The sequence below is a fragment of the Xenopus laevis genome, chromosome 7S, assembly GCF_017654675.1.
Source record: "Xenopus laevis strain J_2021 chromosome 7S, Xenopus_laevis_v10.1, whole genome shotgun sequence".
Lineage (NCBI taxonomy): Eukaryota > Metazoa > Chordata > Amphibia > Anura > Pipidae > Xenopus > Xenopus laevis.
The window spans coordinates 59713021-59726762 of record NC_054384.1 but is presented as its reverse complement, the minus strand read 5'-3'; the positions used below and the strand labels follow the sequence as shown (position 1 = coordinate 59726762).

The 13742-nt window shown below is 36.7% G+C and overlaps 1 protein-coding gene across 2 annotated transcripts in view; it reads right to left on the bottom strand.

The window, feature by feature from the left end:
* Positions 1–13742, bottom strand: part of st14.S (suppression of tumorigenicity 14 S homeolog) — a 49918-nt gene that overhangs the window by 15227 nt on the left and 20949 nt on the right. For both annotated transcript variants that reach the window (XM_018226984.2, NM_001094590.1), the window contains 10 exon segments: positions 11617–11744; positions 10582–10652; positions 9714–9871; positions 8242–8277; positions 7468–7708; positions 6868–7007; positions 5559–5656; positions 2793–2902; positions 1436–1566; positions 825–929 (listed from right to left, as the gene is read on the bottom strand). In XM_018226984.2, the coding sequence (XP_018082473.2) occupies positions 825–929; positions 1436–1566; positions 2793–2902; positions 5559–5656; positions 6868–7007; positions 7468–7708; positions 8242–8277; positions 9714–9871; positions 10582–10652; positions 11617–11744 (1218 nt within the window).

Here is a 13742-nt window from a genome sequence, read left to right as displayed (position 1 = left end):
TGCTGTTATTCCTTACCTTGTGTAAGATTTAAAAGGTATCAGTATTGAGATTAACTGGCCCATGCATTATTTACAGCTCAAATTCAGACTGTAAACTCCTGCATTGTTCATACCTGTAACACCTCAATTGTTCACACCCCTAAAGCCCTATACTGTTCACACCTCAGACCGGGACTGAAACTGCCCACATTGTTTACCTGTTCCCACCTCACACCTCATACAAACGGCTGGAGAGGGACAGTGGTCAACACTGGCCAGAAAAATCATGGCCTACGGTACCACAGACGCTGGACAACACTAGTGTAAGTAATTACAAAGCCAAAACAGACAGTACCAAGACTTGTACTGTCCATTGATTGATCTATTTGATTTAGGTAAGCTATAGAACGTCCTATCGATATCCTATCAACTTGTGCTTTGCAAGTCTACAATTGCATTGATATTGCTACTGTTTATTACTTCTCTTTGTATTTAGGCCCTCTGCTATTAATATTCCCATTTCTTATTTAAACCACTACATGGTTTTTAAACTGGACGCTAGTAATCAGATATCTGAAGTTCCATGGGAGAGTTACTAAATAATTTAAAAAAACACAAAAAATAAAAATAGCTGCAAATAGTCAGAGTATAAATATCTATATCATTATATCATACTAAAATTTAATTTAAAGGTAAACCACTGCTTAAAGTAAGATTTCTGAGATCAAAAGATGGTATGAATTGTCAGTTAAACATAAAAACCCATAAGACAATGGAAGATGCTGCATTTATTTAACCTTTGAACAATTACATTTTAACATGCTCATAAAGACATGGATACTTACTGCATTTCTTTTCATCACTGAAGTCTTCGCAGTCATTCCATCCATCACACTTCTGGTCCAGTCTGATGCAGCGACCAGTCTTGCAAGTGAATTGGTCTGGACATGCTATATTTAACCCGAAAACAAAATAATTAAAAAAAGAAATTAAGAGATTTGTAGTTATTATTTGAAATATACAGATACTGAACAGGAAGTTTCTATTTCAATATTATCTTCATCCTTGTCAGTAAAATTATATCACTTAGTAAGGTGGCAACAGGGAAGCACTGATAAAAATCTAGCAAATCATGGTCTGAAAGGATGTAACTGCATCCAGACTTGTTCAACCATAAAAAGTACATAGTCTTTTAAACTTTAAATCGTCCAATATTTTGCCTCTAAACCTCTACAAAAACAAACTCAGAACCTGTATGAGAACCTCTATGGGGCAGAAATTCCCTTCTGACATGTCTTTGAGCAAATTACATATTTATACTGATTTATGCTTATCATGTCTTCTGTGTGTATTTTTCTATACTGTCCATTTTTTACAGTGCAGTGTAACCTAGTAGTACGTATACTAAAGTTATACATACAAAAAAAGGTGCAGATGTTCAAATAGCTCTACTTACGATTTCGAGGTTCATAGGACAGGTAGTCCGCTGTAAACCCTGTATCAGCATATGACTGGTCAGAGACAAAACGAACAGAAATTTTGCTGCTGTTGTTTGAAACAACAAAAACTTTCCGCTCCCCACAATATCTGGATAATAAAATAAAAATATGGCTTAAATATTATACCAGGTAAAAATAATAGACATATGCATTATGCGTAGTAGGACTCCATAGCCCAAATAGGGAGAAAACATGCTGCCTAATTCCTCCATTTTCCCTCAGGTAAGTGAAATGGGAAAATATATGGGAAATGTTTGGCATTTATTTTATCCATATAGCTCTGTCTTGCTTATTCATTTTATCATCATATCTCACCATTATCTGATAAAAATATTAATACCCTGCAGGTAAAAGATATGATGAAACAAATCTGAATATTTTTTAAAATGTATTTTGTCCATATATATACTCTTTGCTCCTCTCTTCCTGTTACATATTTCCTCAAAATATCATCATGCAAAATGCATTCAATTATTACGAAGTCCTTGAAGAATAAAAGAAATAAAGATCCCAGTGCTTCAAAGGAAGAAAGGGGTTTATAAAAATGTTTCTATTGGTTCTGTTCGGTGAAATTACAAATGTACTGGAAATGTAATGTAGCTGCACCTGGTTGGTAGGGCACTGTAAAACATTTTTAGATTAGGGATGCACCGAATCCAGGATTCGGTTCGGGAATCGGGCAGGACTCTGCCTTTTTCAGCAGGATTCTGGCGAATACTTCGGCCGGGACTCTAATTTGCATATTCAAATTATGACTCAGATTCGGTTTGGTAATCAGCCTAATCTTTCACAAAGGATTCAGGGGTTCGGCCGAATCCAAAATAGTGGATTCGTTGCATCCCTATTTTAGATATAATGTAATAGAATGTATATAAAGACACATATAAAAACACAATAAGGAAGGAAAAGGAGGCCATTGTCAAAAGGTAGATTTTTTGGGCCTAATTGGGTTTTGTGAAGCTAGGGGCTAATTTTGTGGGCAGCTGTGTTTTGTCAACACATATGAACTAAGTGATATTACAATAAAGAAATATTTACCCTTTTTATATGACGTTTGAGAAAAATACCTCTCTAAATGGCTATGGATATACTAGCATCTATGGAGCTACAACAGAAAGGTTGCTTTGATACTTTAAATGATACTATGGTATAGCATATGGAGGGTTCTTCTTCATCATCATCTTTATCATCAATAGTAATGTCGCACCAGCAAGTTATACAGCACTTTATATCAATTTATAACAAACTGGGGTCTTACAATAATTTAACAAGCAAGGTTACAGAGTAAAAATAGCAGGGTCGTTTTTTACTCACTTTTGACCTTCAATCTCCACAAAGTCTTTTGTACATTTAGTAACAGGCACACCCGGCTCTGCCAAGTAGAACATATTAAACCGCAATTTGACAAATTTTTTGCCAGGGACCTACAGAAGTAAATAGTATAAAATTATATAATATTAAAAAGCATGAACAAAAAAAATAAATCCTGTATACAATCATCTGTGCAATATTCATTTATATTGTATATTATATAAAAAGGGATTTTGTTATGATATTTATGTTTTACTTTTTATTTCTAAATTATACTGTTTACATTGCAAATAAATCACTCTACCATTTAAAAAAAAATTCTTGGACCAACAAATGTATTTTTTTAGCTGTAATATTAGTGTGGAGGCAGCTATCTCAATGCATTGTGACTGATTCTGAGTTTTGAGAAAGAGCCAGCACTTCCAGATATAAATGCTTTGAATCAGCTATTGTTTCTCCCCTTCTCATTGTACTTCAATACGACCCAAGTCATGCTCTTGTAAACATGAGAATAGCACCCAAGCAGGAAAAATAATTTAGCAATGCACACTAATCCTTCAACAGAGGTCTTAGGTAGTTCCTAACTGGTTAGCTGCCTATTGTTCTGTTGCTGATGGTCTGTTGTGGGGGGCAGCCAAGTTATATTAATGGGTGGAAGAGGTATGAGGGGGCAATAGGGTGCTAAATGAGCCATATAAGCATTTGGGTTTAGATGATAGAGAGGAATTTAAAGAAGAGAACTGTAGAGGTTTAGCTATTGAGAGTGGAGTTTTGTAGCAGAAAACATGAACCTGAAGTAGAAGAAGTCTGGTTGAGCTCATGGCTTTGTATATTGTATGTACACAAAGCATAGGTTATGAATATGAGTGATTGGATGTGCTGCTGCCAGCAGCGTTTCAGGGCTTCTTGCTGCTTCTTTCCAATGCCGCCCTGGAACTTCGGCTCATAAAGTTACCAGGAGCTGCTGCCTGAGCAGAATTTCTCAACTTGCCTTATGGCAGCAAAAGCCCTGGCTGCTGCTGAGTAGTGATGGGCGAATTTATTCGCCAGGCGCGAATTCGCGGCGAATTTGCGCGATTCGCCGCCAGCGAATAAATTCGCGAAAATTCGCGTAAAAAACGGGCGCCGTTTCACGAATTTTTCGCCGTTTCGAGAATTTCGCGCGAAATTCGCAAATTTTTCGGCGAAGCGAAACGGCGCAAATTCGCCCATCACTACTGCTGAGTTGTAATCGGTTAACTAAACTAAGATTTCTGCATTTTTGAAATGTGAGTGTGATGAAACTGTAGAAAGTGTCATGAAAGTAAGAGATACTGTAGGTGGGAAGATAAGTGAAGTTAGTAGAGAAGCAGAAAGATAAAAATATGAGATGAATGTGACCTCTGGTCAGTCCACTAAGCTTTTATTTAGAGTTTAGAGGTATCTGGAGAAATACAATTGTTAACGGGAATGCTGAATTTACCTAGAATAAGAGCTGGTGTGCAAAACAGAGATGAAGTCAAGTAATAATGTTACCTAAAATGGTAGAAGAGAGACCGTTGGTATGATAGATATATATAACTGCAATACCTAGAGAGATTATGGTGTGGACTTCAATGGAAGTGAAGGAAAGAGAAGCTAGTGTAATTAAAGGGTGGTCCACCTTTAAATTAACTTTTAGTATGTTATAGAATGGCCAATTCTAAGCATATTTGAATTGGTCTTCATTATTTATAGTTATTTAATCATTTGCCTTTGTCTTCTGAATCTCCCCAGCTTTCAAATGGGGGTCACTGACCCCATCTAAAAAACAAAATGCTCCTTAAAGGGGAAGGAAACCTAGTCGGCGCAAACCCCCTACCCCCCTCCTGTTTGTTGCCCACCCTCCTTCCTCCCCCCTGGCCTACCCGTCCCGCTGGGCAAATGCCCCAAACTTGTTACTTACCCTTCTGCGCAGGTCCAGTCCAGGGAGTTCACCGACGACATCTTCTTCCACACAATCTTCTTCCTGCTGTGAATGGCGTTTTGGCGCATGCGCAGTAGGATCATTTCGCCGGTACGGATCTACTGCGCATGCGCCAAAAGTCACGCGCATGCGCAGTAGATTGTACCGCCGAAATGATCCTACTGCGCATGCGCCGTTCAAAGCAGGAAGAAGATCGCGTGGAAGAAGATGTCGTCGGTGAACTCCCTGGACTGGACCTGCGCAGAAGGGTAAGTAACAAGTTAGGGGCATTTGCCCAGCGGGACGGGTAGGCCAGGGGGGAGGAGGGAGGGTGGGCGGTTTGCGCCGACTAGGTTTTCCCTTTAAGGCTACAAATGTATTGTTATTGCTACTTTTTACTTACCTATCTATTCAGGCCCTCTACTATTCATATTCCAATCTCCTATTTCAAATCAATGCATAGTTGCTACGTTAATTTGGAAAAAAGTAACAATAAAAGGACGAGGATATGTGTATTCCATTGGATTTTATCTAAGGGTAAATTAAATGTAAACAAATGTAAAGAAAGTAAGCAGTGCAGTCCTTGTAACTGATCTACCTGATTATACCCTCACATTCTATCATGCATGAGCAGCCTAAATCTAAAAGCTTTATAATGCTACAAACCAATTGCTCCTACGTTGCACCTATAGGGACAACAGAAATATCAGTAGCATAATTCTCTATTTGATTATCACACAAGAGGACAACTTAAAATATTAGAAGGGTACAAATTTGATATTGTGTCATGATAAAAAAAAAACCAAAACAGTAGAGCGTCAGCCCAGTAGATATTAGATATATACCTGTATATCCCAAATACATTCTGTTTTGGGAGGATAATATGCTGGGAAGTAAGGGGAGGTAATAACCCCAGTGGCATCTCTGATATGTCCTCCACAAACTGTATAAAAGGGATAATAAATATATGAACAAACATTATCAAGAGTCTAATATCCTATAAATACTTTCTTGCATGTATTATCTGCTACACTGTTCCTGAATGAAAGACATTTCAAAGAATTGGGTGCATGGAGAAGGAAATAGCAACCAAATGTTTGTTTCCTTTGTATTTCATCTTCCTAAAGGGTACATATAGGCATACAGTATACACAATAGGAACACAAGATTGTTAGTTTGGCATCCCTTTTAAAATATATATTGCACCAAGAACTGCAGACAGAAAGGAAAAGGAGGGGGGAACCGTAAATTGCACACTAGATCTGCAGATTAACTGTGTTTAGTCAAACTCTGAAGTACCAAAAAAAAAAATACATGGCCAAATAGTGAACGTCATATACTACACGATAATCACCAAAAGCAGGACAATGTAAATAAGCCAGTTGACATGATGCACAATAGTAAACAAATAAATAAAGGGAATTTTCCTAAACAAATCTAGGTCTGCACAGTAATAGATATAACACAGACACTCCTTCGCATCCCCTCATAATGCTACCCCCTGACTCATCTCATTACCCATTCCCATTTAGTAAGATTGAAAGGTAATCTTAGCAACAGAACCTATTTTTATTTTTAAGTGCAACACCAGCACTTACAGATTTGAGGAGGAACACGTTTAGGGGAATATTTATTATGCTGTGTAAAAAAATGTTGGAATAATACACCACACATAGGCAAGCTACTTTGTGTAAAAAACAGCGTATTTTTTTTCTTAGAATGACTTCTACCAGAAGCAATGTAAAATAACGGCGGCAAATCTGTCATTCTCATGGCATAAAATTACACACACCATGCAAAGCTTTTTACACAGTTTTTCTGCAAATTTTGTTTTACACTGCATAATAAATATGCCCCTTAGATTTTAGTAGCCCACCTTCTTTGATTGCAATGCTATACTCAGTATCTATAATAATGTGCTGGTTTACAATTTTACAAATGCCAGGTTTATCTAAGTTCTACTGCCTCTGGGGATAACTAATTATTTAGCAGCAAAAAAGTGTAATGTTAATTTTAATATTAAGTCATGTATATATTTTGTTAATCTATTCAACAAAGCTTTTCAAGTTAATTTCTTCTTTCCCTGCTGTCTGTTATTCTTGATGCAGCCCCATGAATAACATTTTAAAACAAACTAGAAAAGGTCTTTCTTACGTGACTTTTTTGGAAGCTGCCTGAACTCGGCTAGGAAGCCTGGAAATTTCCCTACATTATCTGTAACCAGTGTGACCAACATCACATTCGATGATGAAAAGAAGGTAAGATTGTAGGATGGAGGGTAAATTCCACACAGCCTAAAAGACAAGAAAAAAAATTCTTTATTCACTGTACTTACAAAAACACCTATGAAATGTCTAATTCAATTGAATGTGAAGCAAAAAAAAAAAAATTATTGTAACACTAAGGTAGGATAGAAACCTGTGCAGTCATATGCTGACTAAAACTAAAGAAGAAACTGCGATAGCAAACAGGCTGCCACACACTGATGTAAGACATGGGTTACCAGTCAAATTCAGAGTATACCCTAAAACTGGCAGACAATCAATGGAAAGTAGTGGGAATAATCAGATCTGGTATTCCCACACTGGACTGCATTTAACAAAATTTGTGCAATCTTATTAAGACGACTTTGGTTTGTTAAAAAAAAAAAAGTTAGAAGTAGTTAAGAAATAGTAATGGAAACGTTTTAGACAAGGGGAAAGTTCCATTGCTACCGTAATAGTGATATATAACCAAGATACATGGGACACTGACCTTATCTGAGCTCGAGGCTCCATTGGGCTGAGAGAGTCATACACCATCACAAAATCCCCTCCATTGATTTTGCATTTCTCCATTTTAAAAGTTTTAAAATGAAGATGTATTATTTGCCCAGCGTTTGCACGCAGAGTCCACAAACATCTAGCATTCCGTGGATATGGTGAATCAGGGAACCCAGGAGAAGAAAATTTTGCCACAGCTCCATCACTGGAGTGTAGAAAGTACGCACAGCTGCCTATGGGACACATTGGCAAAAAAAAGGAAATAAAACATCAAATAGAATATTATAATAATTATAAATATAATCATCAAATATAATAAAGCAGATGTTAATCTACTAATGTATTCCTATCAAGACTAGTGGCACTATCCCTAAAGCCTGTGGCCCTATCCCTTCCACTTCAGGAAATACCATTAGACAGTAAGCTGGTTAGTACAAAGCTGTATGCTTTTCTGACACTGACATGCATCGGAACTGGAGATGGAACTATACTCCAACTGGCTGGTGTGCAAATTAATATCATCACTTTACCACACTTCAACCCAGCTTCACGCAAGGACAAACTCCAGCCACAACAAGTTGTCAAGGGCAGAACATTTAAATTCTGTTTGGAGAATATTTTTTGTAAGCCCACTGTGAGCTGAAACAAAAAAATGTGCACCTTGCTTCTTTTAAATTCCCACGCAACCCCCCATGTGTTACCTTTATTATATTTATGATTTGAAGCAGTTTAAGTAGTGTATGCGTACATATGGTTAAGAACTTACTGTTTCTAAAAATACGAGTAGTCTGAGGATCTGTAGCTGTAAAAATAAACAAGTTCATACAGTCAAAATTAAATAAAGAATAGTCCCTTTTATGTTAAGAAAAATCACTGCCCGCAAACATTGTTTTTTTTTATTTTTAAGATGTATTTATTTTATTATAAACAAAACACAGTAAACACATTTTTTAATCAAAATGTCTCACTGGTTTGATCTAAATTTATTCCATAAATTTACAGTAATCATTTAATTACAACAGACTTGCAGTAAGAGTTACAGATGCAGATGGGATATTTCAGTCAATGGAATGGTCATTTTCCTAGGGTGTGCACCAGGGGCTGGTTCCCACCAAGGACGCCATACAAATTTGTAGCCAATGCAATGCTTCATAATTGAGTTTAATCATGGATATTAGATTTATCCAGTGGGATGGGTGGGTATTTCATTCCTTGGTTCGACCAGTGAAGAAAGTTGCGAAAATGGGGGTGGTTGGAATTACTCCAACTCACAACGGAAAGCCAGAGGTGTGACTGATGGGGCCTTTTTTCGAGAACATTGGGTCCAGACTCTAGGTGTTGTGGTAATGGCGAGATGTGTGTGTGTGGGGGAGTAACTTCACTTACAAACATTTGTTGCAAGATCAGCTCATCTGACCTCATGGTCAAAGAAGTGTATTCAGACAAATCAGTTTCATCCAGCTTCCGACTTCCTCAGGGACATGCTGAAACGGGTTGGGCTGCATACTCTTCTCTGACTGATATGTTGTGATTTACAATGTGGGAGCTACCCCCCCTCTTTTGTCGGTTTGTAGAACCCTGAATTATACAGAAGGTAGCACTGGACTCAGGAGAGCTCTATTACATATGCTAGGAAAGGAAGTTGAATAGAGAGTGAAGGAAATGAGGACAGTGGGAAGAGTTACAGTGCTTTTTACATTATTTTAAATGTGTTTGGATAAATTGTTGCTAATAATGTAAATTTTCTATTTGTTTGTTTGTTTTTGTTGTTGTTTCTACATATTATTATAAACAACATATTCACAAACTGTCTTTCTTTCATCCAAAAATGAAGGTGGAGTTGGAATTTGGGCAGACTTCTGTGAATATGGAGATTGTATATATGCCACGAGTTTTACTCAAAAAATAAGAGCTATTTCTACAGTTGTGAATTCCTCCTTTAGAGTCTTTATAAATCTTTAGAATTTAATTGGAGATCTCACTTTTTTCCCAAGTGTTTGCATGTTAAATGGAGTTTATGGGGAGCATGTTTTAAAAACACTAACATGAATTTATAAATAACTCCAGTGTATTTTTTTTTATATTTTGTATCCCCTGCATTGTTTACCTCTCCATTTTGATTATGTTACGATTATTGTTAATTTGAATCATGTCACTATGGCATCGATTTACCATACTTAATTACTGTGAATTCATTTGTGAACTAGCAGAGAACAGAAATATATTGACAATGCTTACAGTATGCTACAATAGAATCCACGGCAAATGTTCTCCGACGTGGGTCCACACTTGGGAGTTTGAATTCTGATATGGCTTTCTCAAAGGCTGCCTCGCGGAAAGCAGGCACAGAAAATTCAGACCAGTAATATCCAATAACGTTATTACCATTCCCTTCACTGCAGAGTGGAAAAAAGAAAAAAAAATATTTAGACCAACTGAAGGCCTGTGGGACAAATGTGGCCCTCCAAAAGGATTTTCATGGTGACATCATCATTTTAATATAACCTGGGCCTCAGCTTGCTGTATGAGAATTATCTGGCCCAATACATACAGTTTGCTCCTACTAGACTGTGTATTTCTGAACATTTTGGAAAATTGATTTCTACATATGAAATCCCATAACAGCATATATGTGTGTTTTAGATGCATTATTGCATTGCATTCTGCATTAACTTGCACTCACTGTAGAATGTTTTTTATATAGGTATATAGTTGGAAAAAACAATCCCAGCTTCAACACGGACATTAAAATGTTGCCAAAAACTCAGGGCTAAGAGCGCATAATGCTATTAAGTAATATTAGCAGGAACGTTACTCAAAACCACTCAAACTAACTATTTCCACATTCAGGGATTTTCTGTCGCAACCCTACAAAGCAAAGCTGTCAACTGCATGCCAGAAAGTCGTCCATCTATCAGACCAGCTTGAAAACCTGTAGGGAGAGCTTAATAGCCCTCTATTATGACCTAACATAATAGGGCCAGGAGTACATTCTACCAAATATGTTCTTCCATAGGCACTTTAGCACCTATTTTTTGGATGAGGAAGGAAAGGAATCATTTCTGTTAATTTATTTATGACACCATGGATATTTTTAAGAACTTACCTAAATGCACTGATACTGCACTGTTGGAGATAGGGTGCTATGTCTTTATTTCCATTATATACAGTTTGGAGCTGTAAGTGGAAAGAAAGCACAATTTCAAACAACAAAACAGAATATGCTTGTTTAATAATGCTTAAAGCTAACAACATCTCCCCCCCAAAAAAAAACTCTCTCTGCCAATGGGGGCAGACATGAAGGAGAGTTAAGCTTGTCATCAGTGGAGGCAGATCACAGAGTAAAGGAAGATGATGATAGATGGCAAAGCATTAGTATTTAATGAGTATTTATTTTGTTGATATCTTTTTTTACAGAATGAAATAAAATTCTAAGCAACTTTGCAACATTCATTACCAATTGTCTATGGTTTTTAAGTTATTTGTACACGTATTACAATTAAAAGTGGTTTATAGCTGTCCCTTTCGATTCTCTACCCTGATGGCTCAGACTTTGAAACAAGCCAGCTGATAAACAGGCTTGTTTTGCTGGGGAACTTAGGCTTTTGCAACATTGTTTAAAAAGGAACAACCAGGAGTTAAGCAAATGATGCTTTCAACAGCAATTGATTTAACAAAAAATAAAAAGTTAAAAGCACTGAAAATGTTTAAAAAATATATTTGGAAAGTTACTTATGTTTTCTTTTACCAAGTAAATTTTTATTTTGGGGTTGACTTGCCCTTCAAAATTCAGATCTTTTGAGTAGGTGTTCCCACAAATTATAGGTGAAATCTAAACAAGGATTTCAGCAATTTTGGCTTTTTTAACATATTAACACATTCCTGTGTTGGTTCTCCAAGGGCATTTCCATTTCCACCCAAACCAAGACCACAGCACTTATACAAATGCAGGATTGCTACACAGCAGCTTATTTATATAAACACTAGTAGTGTTTCTGAAGCAAACACAGCAGTTTTACCAGTTATTACTTTAAAGCACTTTCATTCTTTGTTCCTTTAATAATGCTATATGAAAATGAGTGTCCTGGACAATGAAGCTATTATATTTAATTTTGAAGACAAAGAAGATCAATATATTTACCGTATTGATGACCTTAGCAGAGAGATCTGCAAATTCTGGTGTTGTTGAGTTTTCATATGCGTCAATGAACTGGGTATTTGCAATTGTCAAATAGCCTGTGTAGAGTTTGTGTATTGGTGCGTTGCGGTCTAAATAATCGTGACAGAAAATTAATAGTCAGAAACAACATTGCTTTAGGTGAAAAAATGCCACTGTGTAAACTATGCATTGTGTAAGATACTGGTTAGAAGATACTATACCATATAATGTGCTCTATGACACGGACTATCTGCAATAGCAATTATTTGGGAGCTTTTCTTCTTAAAACATGCTCCCCTGAAACTCCATTTAACATGGAAACACTTGGAAAAAAGTGAGATATCTCCAACTAAATTTTAAAGATTTCTAAAGACTCGAGGCATTCGCAACTGTAGAAAAGCAATTTTTTTGTAGTAAAAGTCATGTAGCGTATATACAATCTCCATATTAACAGAAATCTGCCAAAATTCCAACTCAACCTTCTTTTCATTTTTGGGTGAAAGAAAGTCAGTTTGTGAATATGTTGTTTAGAGAGATATGTTGAAACGACAACAAAAACAAGAGAAAATTGACATTAACAACATTTATCCAAACATGTTTAAAATAAAGTAAAAAGCACAGTAACTCTAACACTGTCCTCATCTTTGGATTGTTTCCTTCACTCTCCATTCAACTCCCTTTCCTAGCAGATGTATTAGAGCTCAAATAACTGTTTCCAGTACAAACAAAATAACTACCTTTTGCACAAATTCATGAGACATGATGTCTGGTGATTTTAATAGAGTGAGCTCTAATACATCTTCTAGGCAAAAGGAGCCCCCCCCCCATAAGACATATTGGATCTAACTGTCAATGAACATCAGACACCTAACTGCTGCATGAAGAGAGAATGAAGAGAAACAGATGCAGAGAGGGATAGTGAAGATAAACTTGATTTTTTTCATAAACAGTACAGATTTTTTAATTGATTGAATTTAGAAAGTTTCTTATTTTGGTATGCTGAAGCTTATATTACATTGTAATTTCTACAGTAGTTCCCCTTTAAAGATAACTTTAGCCCAGAGTAAAACCAGCACCATACATAATCCTACAAGATTAAAGGGGTATTTAGTTATGCTATTTCTCTCCTTTAATTCTCCACTTAGGCAGTTTAACATAATTTGCAAGAAGCTGGTAGTAACGGTGGACATTATCTTGTGGGTGAAACAAATGGTTCAGACTTTATTATAATTACATTATGAGCATTTCTGTATTCATTATAAAGACAGTGGTTCCTATCGCAGTTAATAGTTGAACTTAATATCAGTCAAAAACATGCACTAGACATCACATTTAAGGGTGAAACCAAGGCCAAACTTTGAAGCAGATGGAAAAATGTAAAGTAGTAAAATTAGACAATTCCAATAACAAGGTTTTGCCACAAATGTAGTTATTCCTGTGCTTTGAGCAAGTGTGCGGTGATGTTTATAATAAAACGTTTGTGTTATTTTTAGTACATGAAAGTACTTTTACGAAGATGTTGCAACAAGACTGCTGTCAAGAAAAATGATTTTCAGGGTGACAAACCTCTGTCAACCTTCTGTAGGTGTTGTCTTCCTTCATTTGCAGGTAGACAAACAAAAGACTTAAATAAAGACCATAATCTGCTGTGCAATTATGCTCAGATCAGACTTGTCTCAAGAAAAGTTAATCATTAACACACACACACATATCTATATATACACACAAATATTGTCTCTCGGTTTTCTTAGTATCCTCTTCCCTTCGGCAACTGATGGCTTTCATGTGCATGGACAGTTGGCGCGAATACTGGACTGGCTACAACTGCGCATTTGCCAAATAGCTCAGTGTCAGTGGTCCCTTCCCGAAGAAAACCAAAGATGCGGAAGATGGCACCTTAGAGCTCTGCATGGAGAAGTGAGTGACATTTGGGGACACTTTTTGCACTAATGTACTATGTAGGGAGGAAGTGGGGAGAGGGAGAATATGGGGGGGTGTAGTTGATGGGGCTTTCATTGGGGCTTTAATTCTCCTTTAAATGAGGAATGAGAGAACTTTGTTGCCTGCCAAGTGAAATACCCGTAGCTGGACTGAGAAAATGGCCAGCT